Source organism: Diachasmimorpha longicaudata, chromosome 10 (assembly GCF_034640455.1).
Source record: "Diachasmimorpha longicaudata isolate KC_UGA_2023 chromosome 10, iyDiaLong2, whole genome shotgun sequence".
Lineage (NCBI taxonomy): Eukaryota > Metazoa > Arthropoda > Insecta > Hymenoptera > Braconidae > Diachasmimorpha > Diachasmimorpha longicaudata.
In genome coordinates, this window is record NC_087234.1 from 6,938,123 (window position 1) to 6,953,506 (window position 15,384).

The window sequence follows — 15,384 nt, forward strand, 5'->3', positions numbered from 1 at the left end:
ATTATGACTCGCATCAAGAATTGAAGAATGAATGGATCATTCTATTTGAACATTGAGATATTTAAAATGTCTAGGTTTATGAAGGGTTCGCTTTGAATTTCGTTACACAAGCGGTGTAATGACGTCACAACTTCCTAGAGTTTGTCATTGACTCGTCCGGGGCGCTACCGGGGTGCAACGACATTTTATTATGATACGACGATTTAAAAAAATTTATTTCCCCTAAATGGAGTACAAGAAGAAGAGCTTCTCTCCAGCTTTTTATTTTTCCAAGTTTGAAAATTGCATTTGCCGATAACAATCTAGATAATGAGTCTCGTAATTGTGTTCATTGAAGACGGTTTAAAAAAATGGAGAAATAATTATTCCGAGGATTTTCCTGTGCTGAATCGAGGGAATACGAGTAGAAGCTACTGAATTAATCCAAATGCGGGATCATGGTCCATTGTACTCTGGCATCTCTCCTCCCAGAGTTTCAAATGAATTAAAACTAAATTGACTGGGCACAAGGAATTCCTGAGCTGGCGGACACGTACATCCCCGCAAATTTAGTTATTCCGGTAGACATTGATGAATCGATGAATGAAAGTGGATTAGTAGGAAAAAAAATTCGTCCATTGAAAAGTGGATTAAAAAAATTGGACTGCAATAGAACGACCAATTTATTATTGGAAGTGAACTATTGATTATAATTAATTATAGGGGTATGAGAAAGACGTGGTGCTCATGACTTTGGGGGATAAAAAATCATGATTCAAGATTTTCCACCCCGATAGGACCCAAAATCCGTTTGACAAGTAAAAGGGAGCGGTCCGGGAGTCCACTTTAATTTTAAATATTATTAATTCTTGATTTTATTTTTTATTAGAAATTAAGAGCTGTCGTAGATGGTATTGTAAGACAGTCAGATAATCATCCTTGTCATCCTGAAATATCCAACTATTTTCGGCACTCGACAGGAAGACAATGGGGCGGGAGTTGAATGGAAATCTCCCCCGACAAATGAAATGTAATTATAGAAAGATCCAACTTTTCATTCTATTCGGAAGGGGCACGTGCACCTTTCGACAGCGGACACGAGACAGGCTACCTCCCCTACATATTTTCACCTCTCCCTCCCCCACCACGAGCCACGTGTAAACAGCTGCCGGAAGTAAACATCTGTTCTCCAGAATTTTCAGTGTTTTTCGCAAAAAATCGGGACCTTGATTTTGAAATTCAGATTTTTAATCATCTCCGAGATCACTCGGTGAGAATATGAAGGCTGATTGAGCTTTGTTCATTACAATCGACAGCTGGCAGTCGAGACACATTTTTTTATCGATTATTTTCACCTCTGAACTCTTTTTGAAAGAGAAAATTTTGGCTGCTGGATAAATTCGGGATTTTCTCAGCACCAAGTGGTCACAGGGAAAAAAGTCATAACACATTATTTGTGGAGAATTTAATACTCGACACAAGATGTCTTATGACATTTTCTTCGTAAGCAACTTCCTGACGAGTTGAACGTAAAAAATTAAACCCGCGCTTCCACCGATTCAAGCCATCCGGCCTAAAAATCGTTAGGATTTTTTTTCTCTTCCCCGATTCGATTCTATTTCGAAAGTTTGGGATCACCCCCTCCCGGAATGATTTCTTCTTCATAAATCCCCCGATCCAGCTGACTAATCCCCACACTCAAGGTGTGCGTTTAAATTTTTTTGCTCGATCTCTTCGATTCCCTCATCGGTTTTTTTTTCTCCTCGAAACTAGGGGAGAAACAGCTGTCCAGTCAGATGGTAAATTTCTTTTTATATTGAAGTTTAACGTCAGCTGCGGGGGTGAAGAGCGGAAGAGTTGAAATCGATCACAATAAGGACCAAATCATTCGATGAATTTCAACAAATAATTTACGAAACTTACAAACCGATTAATGAGTTTTTTAAAAGAAAATTAAAATTTATCACGTAATGTTTCAAAACGTTAAAAATCTTCTTGGTTCAGTACATCCACCGTTTTCGAGAGGCAGATGCATGGCATGTGCTACGGGAGAGGAGCTACACCAGATGCCCCATTGGCGTAGGAAATCCCCTTTTGAAAAAGTTGAGTTTCCTTTCAAGCAGTTATCTCAAATTCCTCCTAACACCCCTCTCCCCCTCAATCGAAGAAACATTCGTGCTTTGTAACCCACCTGTAATTTCCAAAAATTCCCCAGAAAAAAAGAAATTCCAATTTTCGTGTATTATCATTCAATTTATTCGCCAAATGTTTATTTATCTACATTGATTGATCATTAATTTATCTAGATGCGCATGTAAAAGTAACAACACAATTCCATCATCCATAATTATCATACATATTTACAGTAATTGAAAATGTCGAAAGGGAGATTAAAAAAATCATCTGAACTCAATGGGGAAGGGGTGAAAGAGTTGAATTATTTCGATAATGATTGATTTGAGGTGAAAAGTTCACAAGAAACGTTGAGTAGAAAATTTACTTTTCCACAAAAAATGTTCAACAACAATTCTCGCTATAACTAATAATAATCCAGATAACTGGCATTTAACTAGACCAGCAGCAGCCCTGATGTTAATTTTTTTCGCCACTTCCCCGAGGTATCGCTTCCCGATGATTTTTGGATTAATTATTATACTACGAATGAAGGAACATTGATCGAGGACCTTGAATCATTGATGCTGGGTTCCTTCAGTGAATTACACGCACACAATTTCCCTAACGTTGTTTATCATGTACGCGAAGAGGTCTGAGAATGATTAGTGATTATTCTCCACCACTCGAGCGTAACCTATGTGTTAATTATGCAATTATCTAAGTACATATCGAACCTAGAAAACACATAATTGACATTTTTCGCAGATCTCGGGATTCTCTGCAAAAAAAAACATTCTATTAATTGCCCCTAGAGCCATTTCCTCATGGGATATCGCTCATGTTACGAGACATGAAACGTTACACTCGAAATATTCCTTCTGTGAATGTCCCGAGACCTCCTTTATAATCCTTAATTCCTTAAAACAAAATCCCTGTCATTTTTCCCTAAACCCCGGCAAAATATCCCTAAAAAAATCATGGCGGCATATGTCATCGAGTTCTCTGACCTCAACCTTGTCTCCAAATCCTTCCCTGTACTGAGACCCTCATGGCCTGCAGGACGATCTCCCAGCGAAAGCCCATCCTCAATGATCGAGTCGTCACGACTCCTGAAAGCCCCCTCAACCTCAAAAAAAATCATTAATTCACGTGGAAAATTGCGCGAAAGCACGATCCTTCTGCACCTCTAGATGATTCTTCAACGAGATGACCTTAGGATGTTGTGGAGAGAGTCCCTCTACCTCCAGGAGATACCTCACCGCTTCGGTGGTACAAGCATCCCACCCTGCAGTCCATGATTCCAGGATATCAGTCGACAGAGCAGACTCACTGCCATTCTCATCATCGTTCCTGGAGTCCTGGTCAATCCTACACCTCTTGTTGGTTACGTAACCCCCACAACTGGTTCGCAAAGCCACATAATGAGGATCAGGTCGGCAGGACGCCATTTGGTGGGATGAGTTTGGAAATTTTTGCGAAAATGTTGAGGCATCCTGGCGATTCTCGAGGATCTGGTGGGCGGGTAGGTCCTCACCGGACACATCCATCTGCTGGATCTGTTCCTGAAGGTCGTTGAGAGGTAGTGGATAGGAAGGAGGGGATTTGTGACCGTATTTGAGCTCTTGAACCAGGGAAATTGCCAGCTGATGAAGAAATGTTGAGTTCTCGGGGAGTTCATCATCGAGATCGAGCTCCACTCCCTCGTCCTCTGAGGAGGAATCATCATCCTCGACACCCAGGAGTGTCAGCAGACGTTCTGCAGCGTCTGCAAGACGAGGCGTTTGGTTATGCAAAGACCAAATGAAGAGGAATGGAAATAAAAAAAGACTTACAATTACCTACAAAAAGATCTTATGACATCGAGATATGACTATTTTGACCTTAATGTTATGTTCCGTTTCTTGAGTCATACAAAATTATTATTCAAATCATTATGCCAATTGTACTCGCACATTTCTCAATTTTACTCCTCAGTACCAATATCTTTGTGATAAAATAAAAAATAAAATAGAAAAATAAAAACTTACGTAAACTACTCTTCATTCTTCTCAATCTATTATAAAAATTGTCTACACGTCGGCTCATTTTTCTCATAAACCTCTGGATATCTAGATCTGGTTCCCAGGAACAGGTATAACTGAATGTGTTATTGAACCCCATAGACTCAGTCTACAGTGGATTCAAGAAAAAAAAAAGAGATTTCGTACCCCTACATGACTCGAGGGGTGCATCGGTCAGTTTCCTCTCTCTCTTTCTCTCACTTCAATTCAACTGAGTTGATTGTGTAGAGAGGGGAGGTATATAAACTCGTGCGAAATTAAGAGGGCCAGACTCAACGTAAAAACGGGTAACAGGTAATTCCCATGGGTGAGTTACTGGAGCGAAATTCCCATGAGATACGAATAATGGAGAGGAAAAATTGTTTTCCGTCTGGTCCAAGCGGATTCTGGATGCCCCAGAGTTATTATAAACTTGAATTGCATCACCTCGAAGTAATATTCAAATCCATCACTGGCAAAAATCTCACAAAATAATATTATTCGGATTATTTTAGATTTGAAATCAGTAAATTATTCTCGAGACATTATTCATGAGTAGAAAAATTAATTATTCATATTTTCCCTTCATTAAATCACCTAAATTTCAATCAATATATTGATTTGCGGCTGACTGCATAGATGGGTCATATTATCGCGTATTAGCGAGCTTTGTGCTTCCAGAACAAATCGTAAGAACCATCTGGATTATTATGCTCGTCTTTACACACTTCTAACGTCGTAAAATGAAGACTGGGATATTATGGAGTATTTGCTTGGAGCGATGCAGAATATTTTCCCCTAAAGGATCTTCACGATTCACTGGTTGAAGTGGAATAATTCGCGTGATTAGTGTTCTATAAATTTATACTACATTCACGATAGAAGTGAAAATATATTCTTACATTATGTTATTATATCCTGTGTTATTATCTCTTCATTTTTTTTCTCCCCTCATATTTTATCCAGTAATATTTTTCTCCATAATATTTTTTTGCTATTTCATTTCGGCCAGTGATATCCAGAAGTGCAATATATTGAAGACGTAAAAAACGAAGAGAAATTATTGTATCTCTCGTTCTCACGTTTCTGGAGTATCATGAGAGTAAATAATGATCAATATTGTCACACAGAACCGGTCGATTTCCCTGTGACCCCTCGGAAAAGATGTTTCCATGATTTTTTCCCTCTGGGAAATTCCCCTATTGACAGAATCAGTATGAGGGTGTCTCGCGCGACCTTTTGCGGGGAAAAAGGAAGGAAGAGAACCAGAACCAGTTCTTATTTGTTAAATATAAAAAAATCCGACGAGAGATTTCTTATATACAAAAAAATGGAAAAATTATAAAGCACTTACCGCGAATGTTGGGTACGGTATCGGAAATTTCACTCGTCCGGTCAACGAGCTCGTCGAGACCGTCTTCCTCGCTCCCGCAGTCCATCATCGTGTCCTGGAAATCATAAAGAGAATTATTTTCCTTTTTATTGCTTATAAATAAGTAGTAAACTTACGACAATGTATTTTCTAAAGGATTTATGTTGTTTAATTACCCCTGAGGACCGAGAAATAACCAGAATAATTTATTCGACGAGTAAATTCACGGACAAATCCTATTAATTTAATAGGACTTTTACTAATTAAACAAATGTCTGAATTGAATTTAATTAAATTTCCCAAGCATGAAATTGAGAATAATGAGGTCTAGATGAACCGCCGGTGCATTTGGTGAAATGTCAAGAGCCATTTTCCCATGAGATGAACTGTTTCCCGAGATAATCCTGCATTAATCTTGCATTACCATTCATCAGAGCAAGTCATAAAAAAAATTTAATTAAAACTCTCAACTGCCTTCTAAAATTCCAATAACTCCATACACTGCGGCTATTTTTACCCATAACCCGCACCTGTTCCCCTTAAAGTTCGTACCAGTTGCCCCGATGAGTTTCACAACTTCAATTCAACTGAAATTTCAAACTTCATTTAAGTTCCATAAATACAACATTCACTACTCAAATACTATTTTCCCGTTCCAAGAGACGTGTGAAACAACAATGAATCTGAACTCTTGGAAACTGCATAGGGAGTTGAAATAAAGAATTCAGGAAGTTGAAATGAGAATTTTCAGACTTCATTAATTTTCCTCTTGCTCACTATTTCATCTGAAAAAAATGACATTACAAGCACTAAAATGAGCTTGTCAACCCTAGCCCAAACTAACGTTGGCGATATGCACCCAAGAACTTAATTAAAGTCCATAAATAATTAAGTAAGAGGAAGAACACTTGACCCATCAATTATTTCACTGATAAAAGCGATGAAATGTCAATAAGTTTCCAGCGTTTCTGAACTTTATAAAAGAAATTGATTTCCCATTGTGAAAGAATGAGATATTTCAGCCTTTGAACTAACAAAAATTTTCTCCAGCTAAAAAGTTTCCGGGAAATTGGCTGGTTATTCCGTAACGACATTGCCCGGGTATAAAAGCTTTTATGAGGAAAGTTTATAGTGGTACACTACGAGAAATATTGAAGTAGTTTAATTCCGAAGTTTCTGAAGAAGAATTTCATTTATTTTTATTACGAGGATGCTGAGTTATGCTGGTCCAAGGAAGTTGAAAATTAATTAATGAAAAGGGGAGCTGTTTCAATTATCCGTGGATTATTCCTCCGGATTAAATTTGATTCTTAATTAAATAACTCGAAAGAGCTTTTTCCTGAATCCAGAATACCCCACGAATTGTGGTTAACTATTGAAATATTTTTCCGGGAGAATTCAATTCTCTACGTTAATTGTCTTGGTTTATTGCCAGGACATATTTACCGTACTTTCTACTGATTTTATGAGGACACTAGTTGGTCCGAAGGACGTGGCCGGTTTCAAAATTTTATAAATACATTTTTAAGAATTTTGTAAATTTTCCAAAGGCTTTTGGAAATGAGTTGTGATTAATTTGAAGTTCAAGTCCCAATGGATTTAAGTTGTAATTGAATGACCCACTTTAACGAAAATAAAATCGATAAATTCCTCCCTTGGAATAACATGCAATACGCGAGAAGGTAAACATTGGAATAGCAAAACAGAAATCTTCAAAACAAAAACGCAGTTAAGAGGGGGAAGTACAGTCGATGGAGAACAAAATAAAGTCAACGAACGAGCACATTTATGATGGAAATTAAATTGCAAAGTCGGTCCCCGAGTGATGCCCTTACCACCAAACATCACTCGATGTTTATGTAATAACTATTAAATATCAATCACTGTAATTGAACATTTTTCTACAAAGAATAAAATTCTCTAAAAAATTCTTACAGCTTTTTTTCCATCTGTCCCATAATTACCGAGTTCATTGCCTAATTAATCAATGAGTAAAACCTTCCCATCAAAATAAAATACGAGATTGTGTTAATTAACTCCTCAATTATCAGACTAATCGCTGACTACACGAGAAAATATCAGAAAACATTTGTTTTCGAGAATGAAAGTCCCTTAAAAATATTTGTGACATTTATCCTCTTGTCCACTTAGTTCTGAGATAATTGAGAAGATAATCCAGAAATCATTACCTCAGACATGGCGTCCGGTGTCATATCATTTCCCCTCATGTCTCATCATTTCCCCCTAGACAATCATCAACGTCTTCTCTCCAATTGCTAGATGTGTCACCAACAATCCACCCACTCACAATTATGCTAATCCTGGAGTTTCTCGTAACAAACGACTTGTCACAAATTCCAAGTCTCAACTTAAACTCCTTTATTAGCTCGTAAAACCATCGCAAACTGTCACTTTGTCACTCAAATAAAATTGAACACTCTTCAGTCACTTGTAATTACCCCCACACACTTAAAAAACCACTAATCAAAGCTCATTACTTCGCAATCCAATTAAAACTTGGGGTTGTAAGTGGATTTTTCAGGGGGTCAAGGTTATTCCTCAGTTTTCCACCATTTACCGAATATTAATTACCCCCTTTGATGTTAAATTGGAATGATAGGGATTATCTCAACCCCCGATACTAACTAATTAGCCTGATTAATGGTGCAATCGTTGTTAATTAGGTAAACACATTAGCCTTTTATCGCATTTTCTCACTTTTCCCAGAGATTTTTCAGGTTATGTTGATCATTTATTATTTATTCGGAGTCCAGGAGTGGGGAGGATGATTATTAGTGTTGAAGGGGATATTTTCTTTGCAACGGAATTCGCTTTTTGAAACGGGAATTGGCAGAAATTTTAGGGCAAATTCAACACTTACGGAGACGATCCATCGAGCCCGACGGCTCTTCGCGAACTGTCGGAGAGCGATGGGGGGGCTGTGCTCGTGGGCCAATAGCGAACGCTGGCGACGCCGGGCGGCCGAGGACAGAGGCGGAATAGGACGCTACAGTACCGACTATTTCATACTTAATTTTTTTTTTTTTAAATCAATGAAACATTGTTTCTCAGCTATCTATCTTGCCAAGGATCTATTGAATTTGGAAATATTTCAAATTTATTTAGTATGAAATATTGTATGTATAAATTCTAAGAGCCTGAAGCCTATGTACTTACTAGTTCGTTTATTGTATAATTAATAGGACTAAATAATTTTATGTAATGTAGATATCAGTATTTTTTTATTTTGTCCATTGAGTTATAATTTTTTCTCGAGTTTTCGAGTTTTATAGAAAAGTAAAATAGATTTGTTGAAGATTTATCAGATTTCTTCGGTCGGCTGGCTGTGGTACAGTGAGTGGCACAATGTGCCCTCCCAACAGCTGCCATTTCACCTGTTCAATACATTATTTAAATGCCTCACCTGCCTCGATCTCGAGATACGCGACGATAGAGACCGTTTCCTCCCCTTTATTCCCCAAATCTTTTTTCTAATTTCGTTGAACAAAGAAGTGGATGAAATGTATAGGGGGAGATGATGAGTCGATGATTTTCGGTGGAATGAAAGGTGTTTCTTCAACTCATAACAATTCTAACTTCCTACTTTCTCGGTGATTATTGACGATCTCAGTAATTATCCCTCGAGAAAAATAACTCTTCGTTCAGTGCCGGAGAACAGCGGACTATTTTTTGTGATGTATTTAGTCAACTGATCCAGATCCCTCATCCCCCGAACGCGATTTCTATGTCTCTTCTGGATGATGGTGTGACTGTCGCCTCCTGACAATAGAAACGAAGGGATGACGATTCTGTACCACTCGTTGTCCCTCAGAGCCTCGAACTCCGGTACTTGGCATCTTCTGCATCGGACTTTGACATCCACCACCCTGGAGTAGAGCTCAGCGGTCAGGTTGTACGTCACCCTGAGACCCGACCAAAAGACATAGGCGCGATTCGGGAATTTTGTACTGTTGTAGCCGATCGCAACACTCACTTCGAGGGTCTGAAAAATTGAGCGGAATTTATGGACAAGTGATTCCAGAGGAAAGTATCATAAATCATTTGCTTGTGAGGAATTTAATTTTCTGTAGTCGAAGCGACGTTAACATAACTATGTTCAGGCACAAAAGCCAGACATAATTCACATAGTTTTTTCGGGGAGTTTTACCTCCCCCTTTCAAGGGATAACGTACCCCATGCAATTTGACATATTACCCGATGAACTGTTTAAATTCCCCCTCGAATAGGTAAATTACTCTTGGGTGCGTTAACTCACCCCCTCGGAAGGAGATAAAAGGGGGAATGCGACCCCAAGAAAAAAATCCATCCTTCATCCCTTAAAGTGCTAACTTATTTTTTTCTGAGCACGTTTATATCAAGTGAGTTACTTTTTCCTATCGCTCCTGACGCAATCTGATTTATGCTATGGCTCTCCCCAGGGCGAGAAAAATTCAATAAAAATCATCGGAAAAAACATGGAAATTACGTTTCAAAATGTAATTCACGAACGACGGGAAATTCAATAAAAAATGGTAGTCTGAACTGAAAGCTTGCGCATCGTCTCATAAATTCTGCGCTTTTCCCAGGTAATCCTTCCACAACTTTTACTGAACATCTCCGCACTGCGCACTGACCAGGAGATCCAGAATTAATTGACTCGTTACAGAGATAATGAGTAATTACTGATATATCACCTCTCGAATATCCTTTCCCAGCATTTCTGCCACATCCCACATGTTCTCGAAGGGTTGCGTCACCACGACATCTCCATAGGTGATCACTCCACTAGCTGAGGATATCCCAGCCCTCACAGCACCTCCATTCATCACTGCGATAGAGGCGTATGTCCAGTAGCTCTTGTTCTCCGCCTTCTCGACGAACTGGTGAGCATTGAAATTGGGAAAATCTTTTGTCAGTATTTTGCAAAGACCTCGAAAACTACTGGACCCAGGGGAAAAGCTTTGAAAATTACTCACACCGTCCACCATGGCATCGGTGATCAGATTCCCGAGGTTGCATTCACCGTCTCTGCAGCCGTGGCGAAGCTCCACTCTAGATTCACCAATGACTTTTTTACTTAGTCCATCCACCGCGATTTTCCAGGGCGCCAGGGCCCTCAGCATCTCCGGGTCCTCTGGGATTCCATCGTCTAGGAGAATTGGGTTTCCGTCCCAGTCTTCAACTTCGCCGGCTTCGTTGAACCAAACGGTCAAGTTTCCTAAATATCTGAAAATTCATTTAACAAAAAAATGTACATGATAATTATTGACAAAGATCATCGATTTTTTAATCGATTCTTCAATTGAAAAAAGACCGTCGATTATTTTTTAATTTAATGCTCATAAAAATATACATTATAAGTTGATTCAAAATTATCGATTACACACTCACTTGGTAAATGCCGCGGCTTGAACTATAAGAACAGTTCGAAGTGGATTATTCTGTGTTACTACCACTGGGTAAACGTCCTCTGGAATATCGACGAATGGTGGTTTATCCCCTGCAAAAAACGTTCATTCTGTTGGATTTTGTTTTTGAATATCAAATTATTTTTAATCGATGAATTTTTTCTTTCTATACCCACAACATATTCCTAGAGTTCCTTTGACTCGCTGAATTCATTCAGTAAGTAATACTCATTAATCAAAGCCTGTGGCTCGCGTGTGAAAAGAAATCATTTATTTAACACACATGTTCAGTGATTAAGTATTCTTTCAATTGTCTCCACTTGAAAACAAGAATGCAAGAGAATTGAACGAGATGAGGACGATTGACACCAGACAAATGTGACCATGATTAGACAAATCCATGAGGGGAAGAAATCATATCCGATCATGTTTATTTTTCATCGAACAAGTCAACATACCTAAGGGTTAATCTCCCCGGTAATAAAAATTAGATGTCATAAATTATGTTTTCAAAATACCTGTAAACAGAAAAGTGTGAGAATGGCCACCAACAATAACATCGATTAAAGGACAATTGGCAGCCATTATCCTGTCCACATCAATACCGGCGTGACTTAGGACAATTATTATGTCGACATCATCCTCTCGTTTGAGTTTTTCCGCCTCCAAATTGACGGTCTCCACTTCGTCCAGAAATATAAGCTTTTCAGTGCTAGCTATGGACTGCAAAAAGATAATAATCGTTATTGTTGCTGCAGTAATTATCGCATTATTCATTTTAAATTCTTCCACATATTTTTTCAGTTTTTTTCAACATAATAATGACCAGTCAAGGACACTTACTGCTGTTCCCTTGAAAATAACTCCAATCACCCCGATTTTTCTCCCGGCCCTCGTTATTATCGTACTATTCGTCATCAAACCCTGAAGAGAAATTAATTGTTGAAATCACAAAGGAATAAGTATTTTTTTCCTTTTATCACCTGCATTCTCGGTTCGTGAGTGTAATCAATGTTGGTGACGACAACTGGTGACACAACATTTTTTAGAAAAGGCACGAGTCCATCGATACCATCGTCAAACTCGTGATTTCCAATTGTCTGAAAGATTCATGCAAAATGAACTTAGTCTCCCGCTTCAAATGCAATTATCTCCATAATCATTGACACCACGAGAAAATGTAATGATACACTTTTTGTTCATAATTTAATTCCCCAGAAAAAATGTTCAGTCATTTTTTTTGCTGGGGCCAACCGTTTGCCGGATTTTTTAAACTCTGTGATGGGAAGAAGCTGTTTGAATTTTATTACCATGACATCGTGCGGCAACATGTTGAGAAATGTGGCAGTTGCATTCCACTTGTGAACGTTGTACCAAAGCGTCCCCTGGTAATGATCCCCAGCGTTTAGAAAAATAGAATTAGGCCCTCGCTCTTCAAATAGTTGTTTAATTCCTGTTAAAACGCGTGGAAGGCCACCGACACACTCCTCACCTTCGTCACGGTGACAAGTACCAGCTCGTGGTCCCACTTCCTCATATCTAATAAAAAAAAATTCTGCGTTAAAACATAATTGAAATTTTTTTAATATCAACGTGATATAATTCTTCTCCTTTCATGAGTGAAAAACTTTACTCAATTCGCAGAAAATTTTGGAATTGTTTTATCAGTCTTCAGCTTTACAACATAAAGATAAAAAATTCTGTATAAGGAATTCAGAAAGGAAAACTCAAATTGAAATTGTTACTGCATATTGAGATTTATAAATCATTTTTTTCATGTTGATGGCAATAATATTTTTGAATACAGGACCTTCAATTCATCGCTGCAATTGTGGTTGCAATTCCCCAATGACAATACTGCTGACCTTGGAAAAAAATATCCCCATAAACAATTCCGTTCTACATTTGTTCATTCATTACCGCCTGCCAGTCATTAATCAATACCACGTAATACAATTTTAACTGGAAATGAGTATTATCACTTCTGAGTCGACATAATCAACGCATCTGTTTCAATATTTTCAAACTCTAAAAATTGCCGAAGAGATAGAAAACTATTTCAATTTTATTTTCCATTCCAGTCTATTCTTTTAATAGCCTAGATTATATTGACTTTGTTTATGGCACGAAGCAGGAAAAAAATAAATCGAACTACACGAAGTGGAAAAAAATATTTCACTGATTGATATTTAAATTACTGACTCGATAAAAAATTATTATTACGAAGCCATTAATTACTACTTTATAATGTGCCTGATGATCTGTTGATGACTGTTGCTAGTCTTTGCAGATTATATTTGATGATAAAACACTTGAGCAAGTTTATCACAGACTTATGTCTCTAGAAAGCCTAAAGGATATTCCAAACACAGTGGATTCAATCGACCTCTTCTTTTTCACTAAATTTAGCCCAAGTGCCCCTTCAGTCTGAGGGTCTCCTAAAAGCGTCTCAATCCCCGCCGTCTCCAACACTCATCTTGCAAGAAGACCGATAAAAAATCACCCCCAATTACACCAAAAATTCGTCAATTGATCCCGCCTTAATTGGACAATTTTCATACTTCACACGATACTGAGTAAATAATCGTTAATTATTAACACAAACAAATAATTATTTTCATTACGGTTTTCGAACTCTTATTGAAAGCAAATAAATTGGATTTCCAATTTTTTTGTTAATTAGGGGACCCCTCTGTTCAATTCTCTAGTGAAAACGAGGTGAGTTGACTCTCACCTCGTTACCTTGCTAATTGATAATTGTCATTAAAAAATGTCACTGATCAGTGAGTCGAACACTTCCTCGTGAACGCGACCCCGTTATATTTCTTCGGTTTATTACATTCTATCCTGACCTCAACTTATTCAGTCTGGAGATAATTATGAAGAATGAATTATTAGTGAGCTGAAGATACAATGATCGTAAAAACCAGGGGATTTAGTCGTATTACCTCGCGTGGAAGTCGTTGATATGAATGATAGGAAGTTCAAACAGATCACTCCTCCCAGGATACATCACACCACGTCCAGTGAACCCTCTGGATGTGCCAGCGAGTGCCAGGAGACCGATAACAATCGTCGACACCATCATTCCTGAGGTCTGCGATAGAAAAAAGGAAATGGAACGTCTCCGACGGTTCGGGATTGGCAGAATCTCGGAAAACCTGGAGAATTTCCTAGAAAATTCATTGAATTTCTAGTCAAGGGATTTCCATGAGCTTTTTTCCGATTCTGTATGTTTTTTTTTACAACAAACCCTCTTAAAATAAGGCGATGAAAATTTATGTCAAGACATTATAGAAGAGAATATTCCGTGAAAACAATAACATTCTATGGAAATTATATTTATCTAGAATAATTCTTGTAAGACATTTTCCACCAACGCGCAATAAAATCAAGAAGTTCCTCAACAACACGCACGAAAAAGTGAAAGGATTTTTCCAGATGTCGTTAACTAGAGAACAATTGAACTGAATTAATTAATTGATTGATCAGCAGTAAATAGATAATGATCCTTCACGGATAATTCCAGGGCTAGGCATTAGCATACCGATTCAGATAAGACTTGTTTCATTAAATCCCTCGATTCAAATCTCCACCGAAATTACCATAATCCACTCGATCTAAATCACTTCATTATGAATTAATTGTTTTTTTTTCACAACCGTTTGCGTTATCACGATCGCACTTGCATAATCCTTCGCTGTGGATATTTTCCTACTGAGGAGGAATGAGTGATGGAATGTACTCACGTAGTCAGAAATTCATGGAATCGTTCTCAATCTTCACAACTAAAATTAAAATGAAATTATTGGTAATTGGCGTGTCCCCACTATGGACTATTACAGACTGACGATTGTGCGACGCGAGGACATTCAGCATTCGGGAAAAATAAAGGCTGAAGTGGCAATGTAGGTGTTATTACTGGAGGGGAATTGTTGCCATTTTCAAATATTTGAAGTTTGAATTTTTTCCCGGGGTAATCTGGAGCTTCTGGAATTTTCCGACCGACGAGAAAGGAGAGGACTGATTATTCACCAGTAAATCTGTAACATTTTTTAATTAAAATTATGATTTTTAAAAATCCTGAAGGTATCTTCAATTTATTTGGGCATTAAAAAATATTATAATTATTGATGGCCTCACCAGAGTATTAATGAAGCTCCTATTATCATACGGTAGGTTTCCAACGACAGCACTAACAATCCAGTCCTCCCACCTCGACTCTAATCACGAGAAGACTAATGAGAATGAAAAAAATCGCAGAAGTTTTTCGAACTGACTATTGTGGAGAGATTATTGTCATTACACCTGCACAATCGTGCGTGTTTATCGTACCGTAATCACACGGCGCGAGGTGATAAGAAGAAACTAAATACCTTCGATCAATAAATTTGAGAATTGGGGGAAAGAGTTGACACGATTTTTTTTTCTTTCCATATTGTTGTTCTATTGAGATGTTGATTGTGCCGAT

At 38.0% G+C, this 15,384-nt stretch overlaps 2 protein-coding genes across 8 annotated transcripts; both read right to left on the reverse strand.

The window, feature by feature from the left end:
* Positions 1 to 2,211: 2,211 nt before the first annotated feature.
* Positions 2,212 to 8,438, reverse strand: LOC135166394 (uncharacterized). The gene is made up of 3 exons (XM_064128552.1): positions 7,695 to 8,438; positions 5,488 to 5,581; positions 2,212 to 3,859 (listed from the first exon to the last, which is right to left on the reverse strand). The coding sequence occupies exons 1-3, from the start codon at positions 7,731 to 7,733 to the stop codon at positions 3,240 to 3,242; spliced, it is 753 nt and encodes a 250-aa protein (XP_063984622.1). The 5' UTR covers positions 7,734 to 8,438; the 3' UTR covers positions 2,212 to 3,239.
* Positions 8,439 to 8,718: 280 nt separating this feature from the next.
* Positions 8,719 to 15,155, reverse strand: LOC135166377 (uncharacterized protein). Of its 7 annotated transcripts, none has more exons than XM_064128518.1 (11): positions 15,057 to 15,155; positions 14,836 to 14,956; positions 13,862 to 14,086; positions 12,224 to 12,452; positions 11,897 to 12,013; positions 11,757 to 11,837; positions 11,432 to 11,636; positions 10,897 to 11,005; positions 10,482 to 10,731; positions 10,200 to 10,385; positions 8,719 to 9,508 (listed from the first exon to the last, which is right to left on the reverse strand). In XM_064128518.1, the coding sequence occupies exons 2-11, from the start codon at positions 14,853 to 14,855 to the stop codon at positions 9,140 to 9,142; spliced, it is 1,791 nt and encodes a 596-aa protein (XP_063984588.1). In that variant the 5' UTR covers positions 14,856 to 14,956; positions 15,057 to 15,155; the 3' UTR covers positions 8,719 to 9,139. The 7 variants fall into 7 exon arrangements, with proteins under 7 accessions (XP_063984588.1, XP_063984595.1, XP_063984592.1 ...); XM_064128525.1 differs by having other exon boundaries at positions 13,862 to 14,010; positions 14,663 to 14,956; positions 15,057 to 15,133; XM_064128522.1 differs by having other exon boundaries at positions 13,862 to 14,074; positions 14,663 to 14,956; positions 15,057 to 15,133.
* Positions 15,156 to 15,384: the final 229 nt, after the last annotated feature.

Coding starts and splice junctions, on each gene's coding strand:
- LOC135166394 (XM_064128552.1), bottom strand. CDS start 7,733: ATGAGGGGAAATGATATGACACCGGACGCCATGTCTGAG. Junction 5,582..7,694: donor CACCGGACGCCATGTCTGAG/GTAATGATTTCT, acceptor TATGATTTCCAG/GACACGATGATGGACTGCGG. Junction 3,860..5,487: donor TACCGTACCCAACATTCGCG/GTAAGTGCTTTA, acceptor CTCGTCTTGCAG/ACGCTGCAGAACGTCTGCTG.
- LOC135166377 (XM_064128518.1), bottom strand. CDS start 14,855: ATGGCAACAATTCCCCTCCA. Junction 12,453..13,861: donor ATCAACGACTTCCACGCGAG/GTAATACGACTA, acceptor TTTTTTTATTAG/ATATGAGGAAGTGGGACCAC. Junction 10,386..10,481: donor CCGATGCCATGGTGGACGGT/GTGAGTAATTTT, acceptor AATGCTCACCAG/TTCGTCGAGAAGGCGGAGAA.